Raw genomic sequence first — 16255 nt, forward strand, 5'->3', positions numbered from 1 at the left:
GCTACCTGTAGCAGATGACAGCTAGTGACAGCAGTGCCAGTTCTTGTAAATAAGCTGTCTTCATGGACTTGGGCTTAAATATGCTAATAAATGCCATAGCTACGCCATAATAAATAGGACACCTTGCTTCTTGTTGCACGATGAAAGTAAGCGTGCTAGCACCGCACTTCATTTTCAGGGCGGCTTGCTTGGCTGCATCTAGTTGCTTACAGCTTTATCTTCATTTTAAGTGAAATAAGCAATGGCTCTTATGGTGAAGATGTTCTGTAGGATGACTGACTGTGGTTTTGTTTCCACAACTCTTGAATTTTGAAGCCACTGGGCTAAAATGAACATGTAAACAAAAAACAAGAGTTCCCATACAGTATAGACCACTTATAACATAACCACTTATATTGCAGGATCAGATATAATACGGTCTTTTCAGACTCCCGTTAATTTTCCCATAGCATTCTATGTATACGCGTATCGCTTATAGTGCAGTAGCGGGAGAAGAAATACTGGGAGACAGTTACAGTGCGGCTGTCAACCGAGACAGCAAACGCTTCCCTCAACCTGCAGATAAACTCCAACGTAACGCGCGTGCGTCGAGCTTCGCGACGTCACGGTGGCGAACAACCGGCATCTATACTCCAACGACATGCCTGAACCAGCGCGTGTCTGGTGCTCTCAGGCGCATTCCAACATTGCTGGTGTGTCGCCGTGCTGAGCAGTGCCAGCCACGCATCCTAGCATTCCTCGCGTGTAGCGGGCAGAAGCACGCAATGGCGGGAATACGCGAAAGCGTGTCCGCTTCCGCGGCTCTCTGCACATTAACAAGCATGGTGTCAGGCGCACACAAGAAAACAAACACATCTCACTCGATCACCGCAGAAGCTCGCTGTCAAAACGCTAAAGTGAGGAAGTGCGGCAGCAGCAGCGAGCTAATTGACCTTCATGCTGTGTCTCGCATCAATGCGAACCAAGCCACGAAAACACAATGCATGGCAGACTGTCCCCCCGTCACAGGTGGCTTTCAAGATACAGCAGCCCAGCATGCACGCGCGGCCACCCGGAGTCCTGTCTAGACAGCCCTTTCTAGTTTTTCCACAGCCCTTGTATATCTAAGTAACTGCACAAGGTATCAAAAGTCATGAGATGGCGTCCGCGAACATAGGTTGTCCCTTGTGGGGCAACCCCTTGTGCCTTGTCCACCTATCTCAGCTTTCGACTTCGTGAGCAGTCTTGAAATCGGTGACTGGTGACAATCTGAGCATTGTGATGGCAATGCTTCTGCGCCACATAGCAGGTTCTGTAACGTGACCATTTTTTGCAGCAACATGCGGCAGTCAACAAAGGCTGATGAACGATGACACGTCCATGGTGTGCTATCGCAGTTTTTTAACATAACCAGAAAGATAATACACGTGACCACATGGAAACTAAACGATACCGGTGCTTCAGAGCATAAGAGCTGGGAAAACAAACAAAAACTTATCAGCGAGATTCTACTGTACTATAGGGCATTTGGTCTGCACATAGACCAAATGCCAGCCAGTTTGCACACGGATGAAAAAAACTACAAGTACTGAAGTCTGCTGAATAGAGGCATACTGACTCATTTGATACATACATGATGCAGTGCCTGTAGATAGTAATTAAAATTTGATAACATGAGAATGGCAGGGCAAAACTGTACAGGCAGCATCAATGCCTATGGATTTACATTGGCATCTATGGTACGCAGTAAACATCCTACAAATATAGTCCACTTCAATGATCCATCAATTTGTGCCTTTACAGTTTCACTTCCATTGCTAGTCTTAGTGTTCATGTTTCAAGTGTATGTTAGCATTGACACGCTTGATACTGGAAAGATGTATTAACTAGGTCATAAGAATTTACTGCATGCTTTAAAAATGCAGTAAGAATATTCCAAAGTGTCCAGCCCACTAATTTAGCGCAGTCCTTCAGCTACAGGTACTACCAGTAGATGTAAACACTTTAGCACACTGCATTCTAAGTCGCCTTCTCTTATAAGAGGCATGCATCATATTTCCTTTTGCCAAAATTTTCTTCATTATGTATGAACTTTAACTCGTGAAGCCATTGCTGTGTGAACACCACTCCCTGTAAACTTAACAGTTTCAAGCACACACAGGAAAATACATAGCTAGTGCATGCAGTGAGCGGTGCATTAATCCCTTAAAGGGCCGCTCACCAGGTCTGGCCATTTTGAGCTGACAAGAGCAGTGCATACAATGCACACTAACGATCGTGTCTGCTAAGTATTAGATCCCTATGCGCACCGTATCTTGAAAGCGATCTCCACACGGCACTTACCATTGTATGCGCTGTGCTTTTGCCCCTCAGTTTCCATTGAAACGATAGACCGCACGAACCTTCAGTCGCTGCTGCTGCCACGCTTACTCACGCCAGCGTTTTGATAGGGGTTGTCTGCAGTCATAGAGTGTGATCTATCCATGTTTGATCTATTCAGTTAGTAAGTGAATGTGTCCAAGTTTATGCAGCCAATAAAACTATTATCCTTACTCCGTATAGCTCTCTACTAGTAAATTTGCTATCGCAATTGATGCTTCGCTTTTTGGGCGGAACTGCGACTTTTTTATCTCTGCTAGTAATGAACTAACTTGAAAAACTCTTGCAGTAGAACACTCCTTAGAAGGCACGTAATAACTTCAAGCGTATAACCGAAATTTGCTATGTGGCCTGGTGAGGGGGCCCTTCAACCCTCAAATTAATTCCGCGGGAAGAGGGAAGGTATCCGACGGGCGAGAGGGACATTCCCCTCGCGAAAAGGTAAAAAGGTATAAAAGAGCGCGACCGAGAGACTGACCTCGCTACACCTGACCTGCCCCTACGGATATACCCGCTGAAACACGTGAGTGACCTCGCTTTGTGACTTCTACCATAACGGGGCAAGCCTATTTATTACTTATTATACAGAGCGGACTTCCCTCTGCAAGTGTACTTAATTGCCCGCAGGAATAAACATTGCTGAGTTGACTCGCCTGTTGCCTTATTCGCCCGAACCCTACGTAGCTGCGATTGCACGCGCTACGGGTTGGGGAATACCCCCCCAAGTATAATAGCACAGAATAATTTGAAGGAAGAAGCATGTTTGTGGCACGTTTACCAAAAGCATGTTAAAAGGCATGTATATGAGGCCGGCCAATACACAAGCAAGGAATCATTCCAATATATTATATTCCAATCTGCATTTTTTTATGCATATGCACAAGAGGCACCTTTATTACTTTAGGTACAATCTACTTTATTTTGAATGGCATCATAGGAAACACTGGTTGACAATGGTCCTCTCGCCAGTATTCTACTGAGATGAGTATAAACCCTCAGTTATGAATATTGGCCACCTGTTGTTATGTCTTTCATATGAATATAATTTTACGGAAACGTGGTGCAGACTTCACAGAAAAGTTCTACCCCTTAGCATATATACATAGCAAGGCACCTCTGGCCAGTCACTATATTTACAAAAGGTAACCAGTCGCACACTTCCAGGTGATCCACTGTTTCATGGAAAAGACACATACTTGTTACAAGTAGCTGTGCTAGTTAGTAATCAGCTTAGGGCTTTCTGATGGAATAATTGTCAGTAGCACCAATACAAAGAACAAGTACAACTTCACACCATACCTAGAAGCACCTCTAACAACTACATTGTTTAGCATTACTCTCAACAATAAAATGGTCAACAGTGGTCAAACAAGAGATGTCTCTGGATTATGACAAGGGGACTTGTTATTGTCAGCACTTTGTCTTCGGTCCTGATAAAGACAAGCGACCCTGTCAAAACATTCATGTCAGAGACGTCCCTTGTTTACCTCCTGTTGATCCCATAGTCTCAATCATCCTAAGAAGCTTTGTTTTGCTTGATCTCCACACTTAAAGTGGCTCACGAGATTATTTTTTGTAAACGCATTCAGTGCTGTATTTGCACGTTGTTCTCGTCACTGCCCGGAACATGGAAAAACAAGTTGCATCTCCACTAGTGAACACGACTCAACAGGATACATACCTCAGATAATATAAGTACTCTGTGTATGACAAGGCAAGGCACGTACCTAAGTGCTTATACAGTTTACCACATACAGAAAACACTCGTTAAGTCGAACTCTTATATCTCGAATTATCGGATAAGTCGAATTTTTTTCCCTGGCACGGTGTCAACTTCATGGGTTTTTCACCCCTTATCTCGAAACGTCACTGCACCGAACTCAAGATATCTCGAAACCTAGAATGCGAAAATGCTGAAAAAAAAAAGACAGTACCGAAACGTTTTTTGTACTTTTTCTGCGCAGCTGTGGTATCGCCAAAAAGTGAAACCAGGGCTGGTATATTGTAGCGATGCCTTTTCGTGCTTGGTCAGCGGTCAGAGCGATGGACCACTCACGTTATCAATGGGATCAATGGGCTGTGAGCGGTGGATGATAAGACTAGCATAGAATAAAGCATAACACATCACTACAAAATACCGACCCAGGCCTGCAATTTTGTCCCAATGCCTTTTGCTTGATTCTGCTTCACCCTCATCTACAGTTCTCGGCTGGCTGATCCCATTGACTATGCGGGCGGAGCGTTGCTACGACCGTTGACGCACGCAAGCAGTGCGAGAAAGAGTAGCGTCAGCCAGAGGCGAGCACTCCGCCACTTGAGGGCACACCAGTCACACACGGCAGTGCCTCGATGCCAGTGCTTGGAGGCAGCTGTTGTGCATGGCTGCAGTGGCGGTGGACATATTACTAAGCAGGGTGGCGGCGAGCGCTTTCCCGCGGCGTTTGCTTGCAACGTGCGGCATGGCGCTTTCGAGAGATACAGATCTTGAGGCCATTCAGCCGTGATCTTGTAGCGATGGCTTATCCGGTGTAGTTCATTTTTGCACTTTGTCAGTGGTCAGAACAACGCTCCATGGAGGTTATCCTCGGTCAAAAACCCCAGAGAAACGAGCTTGTTCGCGAGATTTTTAGCATGACTCGGTTTCGAACACGGTGTCAACATGCATCTGCGTTTGCGCTAATATGTGCGAGGTTTGCCGTTGCCTATATACGACCAATGTGTCGGTTGCTGGGTCGCACATAATATCGCAAGAATGATCTATTGAAAGTACCGCTCCTGGTACAATGAGTTTTTGTAAGGAAGTCTGCGGTTACTAGCGCCATATTGGAAAGGCGTCATGTTGGCTTTACGCGGTGGTTATGCTTATATTTTCGTGAATTCGGCTATCTCGAAACTCCGCTTATCTAAATATTTTTTCCAGTTTTTACTACTTAGAGTTAATGGAGTATTACTGTATATTAAGGTGACGATTACTGACACCGTCTCTGCAGTTTAAAAATTTCGCTGTCACTAAGCAGAGAGAGGGAGAAAGTTAATTAAAGGGTCCCTGAAACGGTACGGCCAAATTTTGTAGACGCATAGGGTAAAGCTATAGTAAAACATTTGCGTCGCAATTGAAGTGAAGCGTCTCATATTAAGGGAGCTACGGACGATTGCAAGTTAACCTCCTCCCTAGCCATGGTTTTTCTCCTCAACTCGTTCGCCGAGCGATCGGGCTAAGCTCCGCCTTCGCTGGCTCTACGTCATGATATGACATGATGTCATCTACTTTCGGTTGTCTTGGAGCCAGCACGCGAAGGCTCTCTAACCTCTCCGCTAGCCGCCTGGTCGTCGATCCCTAGCAAGAGCGGTCCAAGCAGCGTGCGTTGCGAGCGTTCTGTCGCAGCGCCGAGCGTGTCCAGTATTCCGGTAACTACAGGCGAGCTGGGTGTTTTGACAGATAGGAGGAGGCGTAAACTAAAGCCCCTCCATACCGCTGGGATGGAGTTTTAGCGTAGAAGTACGTGAGCGACCTGATCGGCCTGCAGAGTCCAGCCACCTGGTGGCTGAGAGCTTAACCATCCAAATACAGAGCTAATATTGCCGTAACCAAGTGTAGAACATTTTAAACATTTAAAAAAATGTGTTCAAGATTACGCTCCTGCCGAAAATTTGCACCAGCAGCAAAGTAGAATACAGTTGGTTACTGTTATATTAGCTCTGTGTTTGGTTGAGCTTTGTGCCACCAGGTGGCTGCACAGTGCAAGCAGTTCATGTTTGCGCCTCTGTTCATGATGTAAAACGCCCAGTACACTTGCGCTTGCGTTTACCCGAATACCGGACACGCTAAACTCTATTGTGGTAGTAATCCTTCAGCGTGAAGTGACGGCCACAAACACGCAGATGCTGGCGCCGTTTGGATACCGACAGTCTGATGCACTGCAGCCACTCCGCTCGTCTGCTGCCTTGCAGAGGGGCACGATGTTGCAGCTTGACATATACAGTGGAATCTCGATATGATCACGGCTAATACGAATTTCCGGATGATACGAATTTTTCTATGGTCCTGGCCGAGCCCCATTACTTTGCAACGTGCTAGAGAACGGTTGTTACGAATCGATTTTCGACCCGCTTTGGTTGATACGAATAAACGCCGCCCCACCGACGGCCGCGAAAGGGAACAGCGCGCAGTCACGCGCTTTCTCCCCTTCTCTTTTGGTGCGGAGGCGCGGACGCGGCGCCGGACAGCGCGGAGGCCGCGACTGGGCGCGAAGAGTTTGAAACGGTGGCGGTTTTGAGGCTTTTGTGCTTTTCCTCCTTTTAAGGTGCATTCACACGACCGGACGGAGGAGGAATTTTCGCAGCGGATAGCGTATCACGTGACGCGCGCGTCATCAAAACGTGCCGCCCTCGCCTATTCCGGGCTCCTCCACTCGCGATCCGGATTGAAAATGCTTGCCGGTATTTCCGTCCGTCCGTTCGGCGGTCGTCTGACCTCAATTTAGCATAGTCAGCGTCAAATCAACATTGGACGGATTGGCATGGCTACGATGGCGTGTTGTTGGCTTGAAGCCACGTGCGTTTTTGTTGCGCAGCAGTGACCGCATGTGCTTTTGTTGTGGTGAAGCGGGAAGGCGAGTCGTGGCTGCGCGCGCATTTCTATTTACTCAGACCGCGCAGCCTGCGTCACTTCAACATGAGTGAGGTGCACAAGAACACGCTAAGTGAAGAGGCAACCGTCACTTTTTTGGCTCTTGTTGAGGGATTCACAGCACTATGGAATATGAAACGCGCAGCTGCTAAGCGTTGGAGTCGAGAATAAGCACAAGGATTCCGCAACAGCGCTCCGGCTGTGGGAATGCGACCTGACTCGGCTGCGCAGGATTCAAGAGATCACGTGACTGTTTGGCCCGCGGAGCAGGCGAGATTTTGCCCTCGCGTGTGTATCCACCTTTACGCGTGCCATCGGCCGGACGCAGTGGCTGCTGTGCTTCGGGCCGCGTTTTTTGTGTTTGCGCCATTTTGTCTAATTGCAGCGAGCTATCTCTACCGAGATCCGATCTCGGCTGATTCGCGCGGCCGTACGCCGAGGCGCGGGAGCCTCCGTTGGCGCGTCTTCCGTCGACTGCGTTATCGGTGCCGATGGCACAGGGCAATTGTCGGTTTCGCTGCCGGAGTCACATGGTGCAAGATAGCGCGGCACGTAATCCACGGTGCAAGGTAGCGCGACACGTTCAGTCGGGCCGTATTTTTCTTGCAGTAGGAGGCTTGCGCTTTCGTACTCCGAAGGCGTGCTTCGTCCAAAATTTCTTCTCCAACGAGCGACGATCCATCACTAACCTGGGAGCTCTCAGTAATCCGAATTCTGCGTGTCAAGTGAAGACGCTGGCGTGGTTTACGAAGCAGACAACTGCGGTTGCCATCTTGCCCCTGTCACAGCAGCAACCGATGGAGAGACGCCTTTCAGCACGGCAGCCAATCGGAAGCCCGCTTTCATCGGAGGGCCCGTGTGACTACCTATCGCAGACCCGCGCTTCTTTTGTGTTTGTGCGTTTGTTACAAGATGGCGACTACGGACGAATTGAGAAGCGGAACGTCGAAACTTTGAGCTTTCGAACGAAACCAAGATGGCGGCGCTCGGTGGCGGGAAATGCGAAATATGTCTCCGTGAACTGCGGGTGATTTTGCGCGATTTAAAGCTGTTTTCTCACCCCGCGCACTGATGAATTAATCTTTTTCGGGCACTTTTAGTGCGTTTTCAGCCAAACCATTTTGATAGAGCGTAGATTAGGCGTTACAGATACCTAAACGCGTGGTTTTCAAAAATCGATTTTTCTCGCGATTTTCGCGATCTGATGCCCCCCTTCAATTGGCTAGTTTTAATTGTGTTTCGATGATACGAATTTCGGCTAATACGAATATTTTTCGTGACCCCGTGAGATTCGTATCATCGAGATTCCATTGCCAGTCGCTATGTTTACAGCCCACAACGCAACAACGGCGAATCATGGTGCTCACGAAATGAAAGAATGAGACCAACACTGACCGTGCAGCTCTCGCAAACACGGAGCACGTTGTAACACAAGCAGACGACACTTGCCGTGTGCCGGAAGTACTCTTAGTGTAGTAATACATTGTTCTTGTGCATTCTCTACAGAAACAAATTAATGAACATCTCAACTATTACGAACAACATTTGTTCACCATAATGTTGGAAAAATTATTGATGACGCGCCCTGGGCAGCCAATTGGATAGCTCGCCCTGCTGAGGTCATATGGTCACATCGCATCACTTGGTCAGGGGCGGCTGAAAACTCAGCTGATTGGCATGCTGCGATCGGTAGTGATGTAACTTTTTAATACCTTATAATAAATTACACACTTTGCATGGAGCGCTTAGATGCATCAATTAATGATCAAAAGGACCTACTCTAACGACTCAGTACGTTTGTAGAAAATCCGGTGACATCATCGTTTCAGGGTCCCTTTAATGCACGGGGATATATTCATTATAAGGTAAAACCTTTTGTCTTCTACCATGCTGCATATAACAGTATTTGATTACACTGCATTTGGAGTATGAGGGTAACCATAGTAACTCACATATTCAAATCGATCCTTGCAGAGTTGGGCCAGCAGGTGGAGGAAACCCAGGACAGAAAACCAGCTGCACCAGAGAACCACTTCATCCATGTACTGAACGTTCATCACGCCAAAAATGAAGATAAATTTGTAGAAGACGAAGTTCCAGAATTTGTCCTTCATGTGCTGAAAACCAAAAAGGCACATTTGTTATGGGAATAGGAAGAATTTTGTCGGAGTTGAAAATGCACGCATGAACACAAACAGCATTTTAAAAATACATAGGATGTTAAATGTTAAAATGCTGTACAGAATGTCAACCAAATAAGGTTTAGTATTTTCTTAAACATCTACTGCTGAGTAAAATGTGGCAGGTTTGATTCCTGGCTACAGCAGCTGCATTCTAGTGATCGTAGAATGCAAAAACATCCATGTGCATTTGAAGGTTTCTACAATATCATTCCTTGTAGTCTGGAACTCAAATAAATAAACAAATCTGCAAAAGAATTACGCACAGCAGCTCTTCTTAATTTCCAGCTGCGTAAAGTGGTGCGAGAGTTAACACACAAGACAAAAAAAAAAAAAAAACAAAACATAAAAGGTCTTCAACTGAAGTTCTTGTTTTTCCTTTGAATTAATGACAGTGGATGCCAAGGCAGCTTTGAATGTACTGCGATGAGATGGTAGCAAAAGGTTGTTTTAAGAACTACAGATGACATTGTCACAGTAAATGTCATGGTTGAACAGGTTTAACATGTGGGCATTGTGCTTGTAGCAAATCAAATCCATTGATACGAAGTCGATTTTCATAACATGATAGATTGCCCATGCCAGCCCAGCTGCTAACTTATATGGTACTTTACTGCTGTTGTGCAAAGCAGAAATGCTGTCTGCTGCACAAACTTGCCCCAATTTTGTTGGTGTAGGAGCTTCTGTGTCTCATCAAAATCTCTTTCCAAAGATGGATAGTCAACCAACACTGAAGCTCAGAACATTTTAATGGCCAAAGCACGTGTGTTAAACTATGCACAAACAAGTGCTCCCCAAGCTTTCGTAACTTGTGACCTCCCCCTGCCGATATGGATTTAAGTGAATGAACACTAATGCAAACAATGAACTTAGGGCAACTTTGGTGATACTTTAACCATGTCTGATAAGTGGTTTACTTAGATTTTTCAGTGCCCCTTTCACCGATTTGCACAAGAATTCAGAAATAATTGTAAGTAAGCAAAAACACTGCATTGAAATTTAAACTGGAGTGGGCGGCCAAGAGAGCTGCTTCTCACAACATCAGTGGTTTGATGTTAGAGCAAGCACACAGTATGAATGAGTCACTGGCAACATATTCAGCCAGTGTGTTCAGTTACAATGAAATCTAAGCATTATTGTGTTGCACAGATCTTCATGGTGGAAAAAAACAAACAAAAGATTGTGCTACGAAGGTTACATTTCTGCCCAAACCTTTACAGCAGCAGACAAGTTGAACCCAGTCACTTATAGCAATAAGAGCCTGGCAAACTTTGCTTAAAGACAGCTTCGCAAGATGCTAGCACATTCATTGCTGTTCCCATTCTGATGTCATAAATGGCAAGGAAAGGGTGGCTAGTAGTGATTGTCCATTTCAGAGTACGGATCAGAAGTGCGTGATGCCAATCTTTAATGTTTATTTTGCCACTCTGTGTCATAAAAAAGGGGTCAAATCATGACAGAATGGGTGATTTTGCCTCACTTATGACAGCATGCTGCTGGGCAGTTTTATGAAACATTGACAAAGCCTGCACACAATCCTCCTTTCAGGCTGCGGAATTCTCATAGATATAACATTTGCAACTTAATTGCAGTTTGATGCTCGAGAGTGTCTGATGCATAGTTTAGTGGGAAGGAGCCATGCAGCCCATCACTGTCTGTATATGGTGTGACCTCCTAGGGGTTTTCAATGTACGCTGAAACAGCGTGACAGCAACAGAGAGCCAAAGAAAAACACACACTACAGGACAAGCACTGAGTGTGTTTTTCTTTGCCTCCTCATTCCAGTCGCACTGTTTGAGCTTATATTGAAGATGAACCAGCTAGCTCTCACCACGATGTCCTTACTCCTAAGGATCATGACTTACAATTTGGGAAGCACAGTTAATGCACTATTTTCAATGTGCAGAAGAGATTCCAAAACCTATACAGACCAACTTACGAGAAACCAAAGACAGATAACAATACAGTCAACGTCCATTAATTCAACCTTGAAGGAACCGACAAACATGATTAAATTATCCAGCAAGTTGAATTAAGAGGCAGACAATGTCCACACCGCTGCTTCTTTTGGCAGTACTTACCTGACTTTAACATGCCCCAAATCTAACATGCACCCAATTTTATAACACAAAATGTACCATCCCTTTGGTTCTGGCAATCATAAATAAGATGAATCTTGCAGAGTTTATCTTGGCAGAACGTAAATTTACTTACACTTATACATTGTCATCAATGTCAGACAACTCTTTATCACTGTCTATGGATGACAACATGTCACCCTCCCTCTTGCCCATTACACTTAATATTCCGCATTTGCAAACCAAGCCACAACAACCGCAAATAGGATCGAGGCCCACGCTAATCCAGTTCATCAGTTTGTCCTGCAATGCAAGTCTCAGTAATATGGTATCTTTCATTGTGAGCTGCCCCTTCTGCCAGAATTTTCAGCAGGAGATAACATGTCTTCGATGTATTCATTAAGGTCCCTAGATAAGAACTTTCAATGTAGCGCCATTCTTTCATCTAGCCGCCGCCCTCCTCATCTTTGCGCTCTCCTGCCATTGCCCGTGCGTGATTAGTTTAGTGCTGTCACATGGCATGAAAAATATTCCAAAGTCGCATAACATGGTTTACACCAACATATGCATGAATAAGGTTTACTACAAGGAAAACACTTTCACGACTAGTATCAATAATAAATGTAGTATGACACAAACTAGAAGCTATTTGTTCCTGCACGCATGTTGAGGGGTTTGGAACCCTTTGGCGACACTAGTGACGCTTCATGTAGGAAGATTAGAGAAGGGGAAAAACAAAGGGAGAATTGGTTCTAACTTAAAACATTTCTAGGGTACCTCAGTATTCATTGTCCCTTAGTGCCACCAGAACAGGTGCCCCAGCTGTTGGTGTCGCCATTGGGGCCAGGCACATGTATGCTGACCAGTCAAGTTCGAATTATCTGGCAAGGGCCTATTTCTTGATTGAAATAACAAAAGTTTTGTCCCATTGAAATATATGAACGCCAGAAAGGTGCAACAGAAAGGTAGTTGGTGTAACACTGTAAGAGTTTAAGTTAAACAATGTGCGTAAATGAAATGATTTGTGGTTAACAGCGTTTTTTTTTTTTTTTCTTCAGTCTTTTGCACCATGTCTATGGGAGCTAAAATGAGATCCCCAATAAACAATTTGGCTTTACAGAGATTTTTATACAGTCGCAACCACTTTTAACGATCCCAGTTATAATGATCCCAGTTATAACGAATGCTCGGTTATTACGAATGAAGACAGCATGACGGTCGTAATTTTCATGTAGTCTATGGCAGCCCATCTAAGATGGAACCAGCATATCAGAGCTCGGAGTTCGCCTAGAGTGAACACGGAAGGTGTCGCTCTGATTACATCCCCGCTGGTAGATATGCTTCTAAGTTCTAAGCGGTGTATGACCTCCTAGGTAATGTTAAAGCCTGTGTTACCAGAATAGCATTGCACAGGAAGGCAGGTAGGGGGCATAGACCCTCGTCAAGCCTGTGAAAGGCTTTTTGTCTACGTCCCCATCATCATCTTAATGATGTAAATAAAGTTTCTGTCTGTCTGTCTGTGTCTGTCTAATGCTTCCATTTAAAACTGTGCTATGCAAAAAAAGTCGATAATGACAAGCGGCATCTGCGCCCCCCTTTGAATGCGCTGATGTGCTGGCTATCGGCTTTCCAGCGCAATGTCACATCAAGTGATACGCAGGCCCCTGGACGCGAACAGTTGGGAAGTGAGAGCTCAGAAGGCAGTTTGGAATTGAAGTGCATCAGATTCCTGCTTTTTGTTATCACTGTTTAATGCCTACGCCTTGCTGCAGTTAGTCTCAGTTGTGTATGTGTCCAGCATGGCTGATTCTAACACCAGGCCCATCATCATAAACTGCCAAAAAAAAAAAGTTGCGGAAATTTCAACAAATATCGAGATTGCAGCCGCATTTTGCTCTCAGTGCAAAGAACGACAACTTGTAGAAAAAGTATGGCTTGTCGAAGTCAACAATTTAGAACATTATCAAAGAGAAGAAGATCTTGAGTTGAAAGACGAACGCTGACCCTTGACAAGGAAATGACTTCGAAAAGCAACGTATGCCGACATTGAAGCCCTCCTTAAATGGTTTGCTGATGCCTGCTCATGTAATATCCCCATCAGTGGACCGTTCATTCTTTTTAAGGCTAAGGACTTCGCTGTTCGCCTGGACTTTGAAGACTTCGATACGGAAAATGGCTGGCTACACCACTTTAAGCTACGACATGGAATTTCCTTTAAAGCCATAGCCGGTGAGGCCATCTCAGTTGAGTGCCACTGACATTGGTTGAGATGACTTCATCAATGCGGACGATGAAGCCAATGTCACAGTGTGATGCACAAATGAGGGCATCGTCCGTGAGATGAAAGGCTTTGTCAGCAGTGATTCAGATGAAGAAAAGGAGTGTGGAACCGATGCCACCACCACCTCTGAGCTCGTTAACAGTGGTCGAGTACATCGCCTCACTGAAACAGCTGGTGTGCAGCAAAGCTCTTGGTGATGAGCGCTTTGCTGCTTTGAACAATCTCAAAACCATGATAAATGGTTCAGCATTGACAAAGCATAGCAAGCTTACCGACCTTTTTGGAAAAACATAAATGTTCCTGCATTTTGTCACTATATCCTTGATTGCCCACTTATTATGAATGCTCGGCTATAACGAATGCATTCTACGTGGCCGTGATGGTCGTTATAAGTAGGCTCGACTGTAATAGGACTGCACTGCAGTTGAATTCCCCACAAAACCTACAGCACCCATTTTCTCCAATTTGGTCTGTGAAATAGATTCTAAATGTCGGTTATTACTTCCTAAGGCAGTTAGTTTCTAAGTGCCTAAATAGCCTCTAGTGGAATACACAACATTGATATATATCTACGTCGGTTAAAAAAGAAAGGAAAAAACCCAGTCATCCTACCTGGACAAAGAAACAGCGCTTTTGGATGGGACAAGAGGAGATGACAGACACAGCGCTTGTGTCCGTCTCATATCGTCCCATTATCGTCTCATATCTTGACTTAAGTGCATACCATTCAGTCTAAATTAGCAGACTGTTTTCCTAGCCCTTCCAACACGTCACGAAACTAACTGCTTGCGCCTGCTGTACACCTTTTCCTGCTGTCAACTCTTATGATATTCCTTGCCTATGCCATGTCCCAAACATATTTCTTAACCATATTTGCAAAAATTGCACAAACTAACTGCTGCTTGACAATCCCTTGCTATGTAGCTTGAATATATGTTTTGATAGTATAGTTTCATTTATGTTAAGACAACCTATGCAAATATTCTGTGTAAAGCTATGCTTCTGCACTGAACAGCTTAGGCACTACTCACCACTTATGCTTATCTGGTTTTCTTTCCTCTTTATTGCTTTTGTTTCTGCAGTGAACAGTGATCATTGTAGGTACTCCACTTGTAGATATTTTGCTTTCATTTTCTATTTCGCAACTCACGGATGCAATGTCCACTATGGTACATACCAAGCTCCCCGTTCCCATGTGATAGCTTGGTGCTTAAGGAGCAAGTAACAATAAATAGAAATTACTACCCCAAGGTTTTTTTTACTACCCCACATGCCAGGGACATACTACTATCATGCTTTTAAACTTGTATTAATGTGAAATAAATTGTCACTGATGCCGCTCAACAAGAAAGAGCAAATAGAAATGATAATAATTAAAGAATATGAAAGCTTTTTTTCCTTTCTTTTTTTCATTAAAAATGTGATTGTGTTTGCTCCTTACCTGTTGCTCGGAGACACGAAGCTCACCAAATACAAGCTTCTGTATGACTTTGCCAATCAGGATCAGGCAGCAATAGGCCATGTTGATCAGAGTCTGAAAAATGAGAAAAGCAAAAAACAGATAAGGAATTGTAGTCAAGTTTGATCAAAATGAATATTACAAAATCTGCCTCCATTCCACCCTGTGAAAGTGGATGTACAGCAAAGCTGTTGCTGGCGTTACACAATGGCTACACAATTACACCACCACCACCACAAGCGATGTACATCATGCACGCACATGTGCGGAAGGGCAGCATACATGCTTGCTCCTCTAGGCCCTCCACCAAGTGCAAGTGTCTTATTGAACTAATTGAATTTTTCTAAGTAAATTGCGTCAGAGAATTCATGAAGCCCGACTTACACAGAATCTGCAGAGATGATAGTTTTGAATTGTAATTCGAATATATGAGAAAACATTTTTCTGTCACGCAGAAACTCAAAGACAAAGCCCTTTTCCAGCTGCCGTTTGAGGTCTGTCCGAGTGGCCGCGGCAGCGAACTGGAGGCACGGTTTTTGGACAGCGTTTGCCATAATGTCGATTACGGTCACAGTACACACTGTGCAACAGATGCAACGGGCAGAGCGCCCACACATCAAGGGCAGATACATTGTGTGCACACGTATGTCACGGGTGCATGCACGTGTGCGGCGGAAGTGCAGCATACATCCTCATTTTCCTAGGCCCTCCGCCAAGTGCAAGTGCATTATTGACCTAGTCGAATTTCTCAAAGTAAATTGCACCAGAAAATTCGTAACGCACGACTTGCACACAAGCTGCAGACATGATAGCTTCGGATTGAACTTCAAATATAAGAGAATAACGGCATCTTCATGTGAAGATATCGCCTGATGTCGTCATCACGTCAAATGTGACGTCACGCGATGACGTCTTCGTCAAGTGATGATGTCACCTGATGACGTTATGTGATGCCTCTTGGAGAAGCAGCACACTGCGCGCTTTCCGATTCTTTGCACTGTCTCCATTATTGTGTGAGCTAGAGCCGCGCATGCGTACACGAAAAATCCCGACCATCTAGAGGCTACCAGCTCCACTGTAAAAAGTACAATGTTACTTTACTGTGCATCATGCAAATGTCTGTAAAAGCAAACAGCACAATCTCTGCACACATCTAATTAGCTGTCTGCTGCACATTCATAGAAAAGCATAGTGAATGCGGCAGCTGGTCCCAAAGCCAACAAAATAACATGGAAGGTATAATGTAGCGATTCCTTTTGGTCAATTCTA

The 16255-nt window shown here is 44.9% G+C and overlaps 1 protein-coding gene across 2 annotated transcripts in view; it reads right to left on the bottom strand.

The window, feature by feature from the left end:
- LOC119431916 (E3 ubiquitin-protein ligase AMFR-like) overlaps positions 1 to 16255 on the bottom strand; it is a 150452-nt gene that overhangs the window by 61749 nt on the left and 72448 nt on the right. For both annotated transcript variants that reach the window (XM_037699361.2, XM_037699367.2), the window contains exons 2-3: positions 14969 to 15061; positions 8941 to 9105 (exon numbers count right to left, since the gene is read on the bottom strand). In XM_037699361.2, the coding sequence (XP_037555289.1) occupies positions 8941 to 9105; positions 14969 to 15061 (258 nt within the window). The remainder of the gene's footprint in view (positions 1 to 8940; positions 9106 to 14968; positions 15062 to 16255) is intronic.

The sequence above is a fragment of the Dermacentor silvarum genome, chromosome 1 (genome assembly GCF_013339745.2).
Source record: "Dermacentor silvarum isolate Dsil-2018 chromosome 1, BIME_Dsil_1.4, whole genome shotgun sequence".
NCBI classification, from domain to species: Eukaryota; Metazoa; Arthropoda; class Arachnida; order Ixodida; family Ixodidae; genus Dermacentor; species Dermacentor silvarum.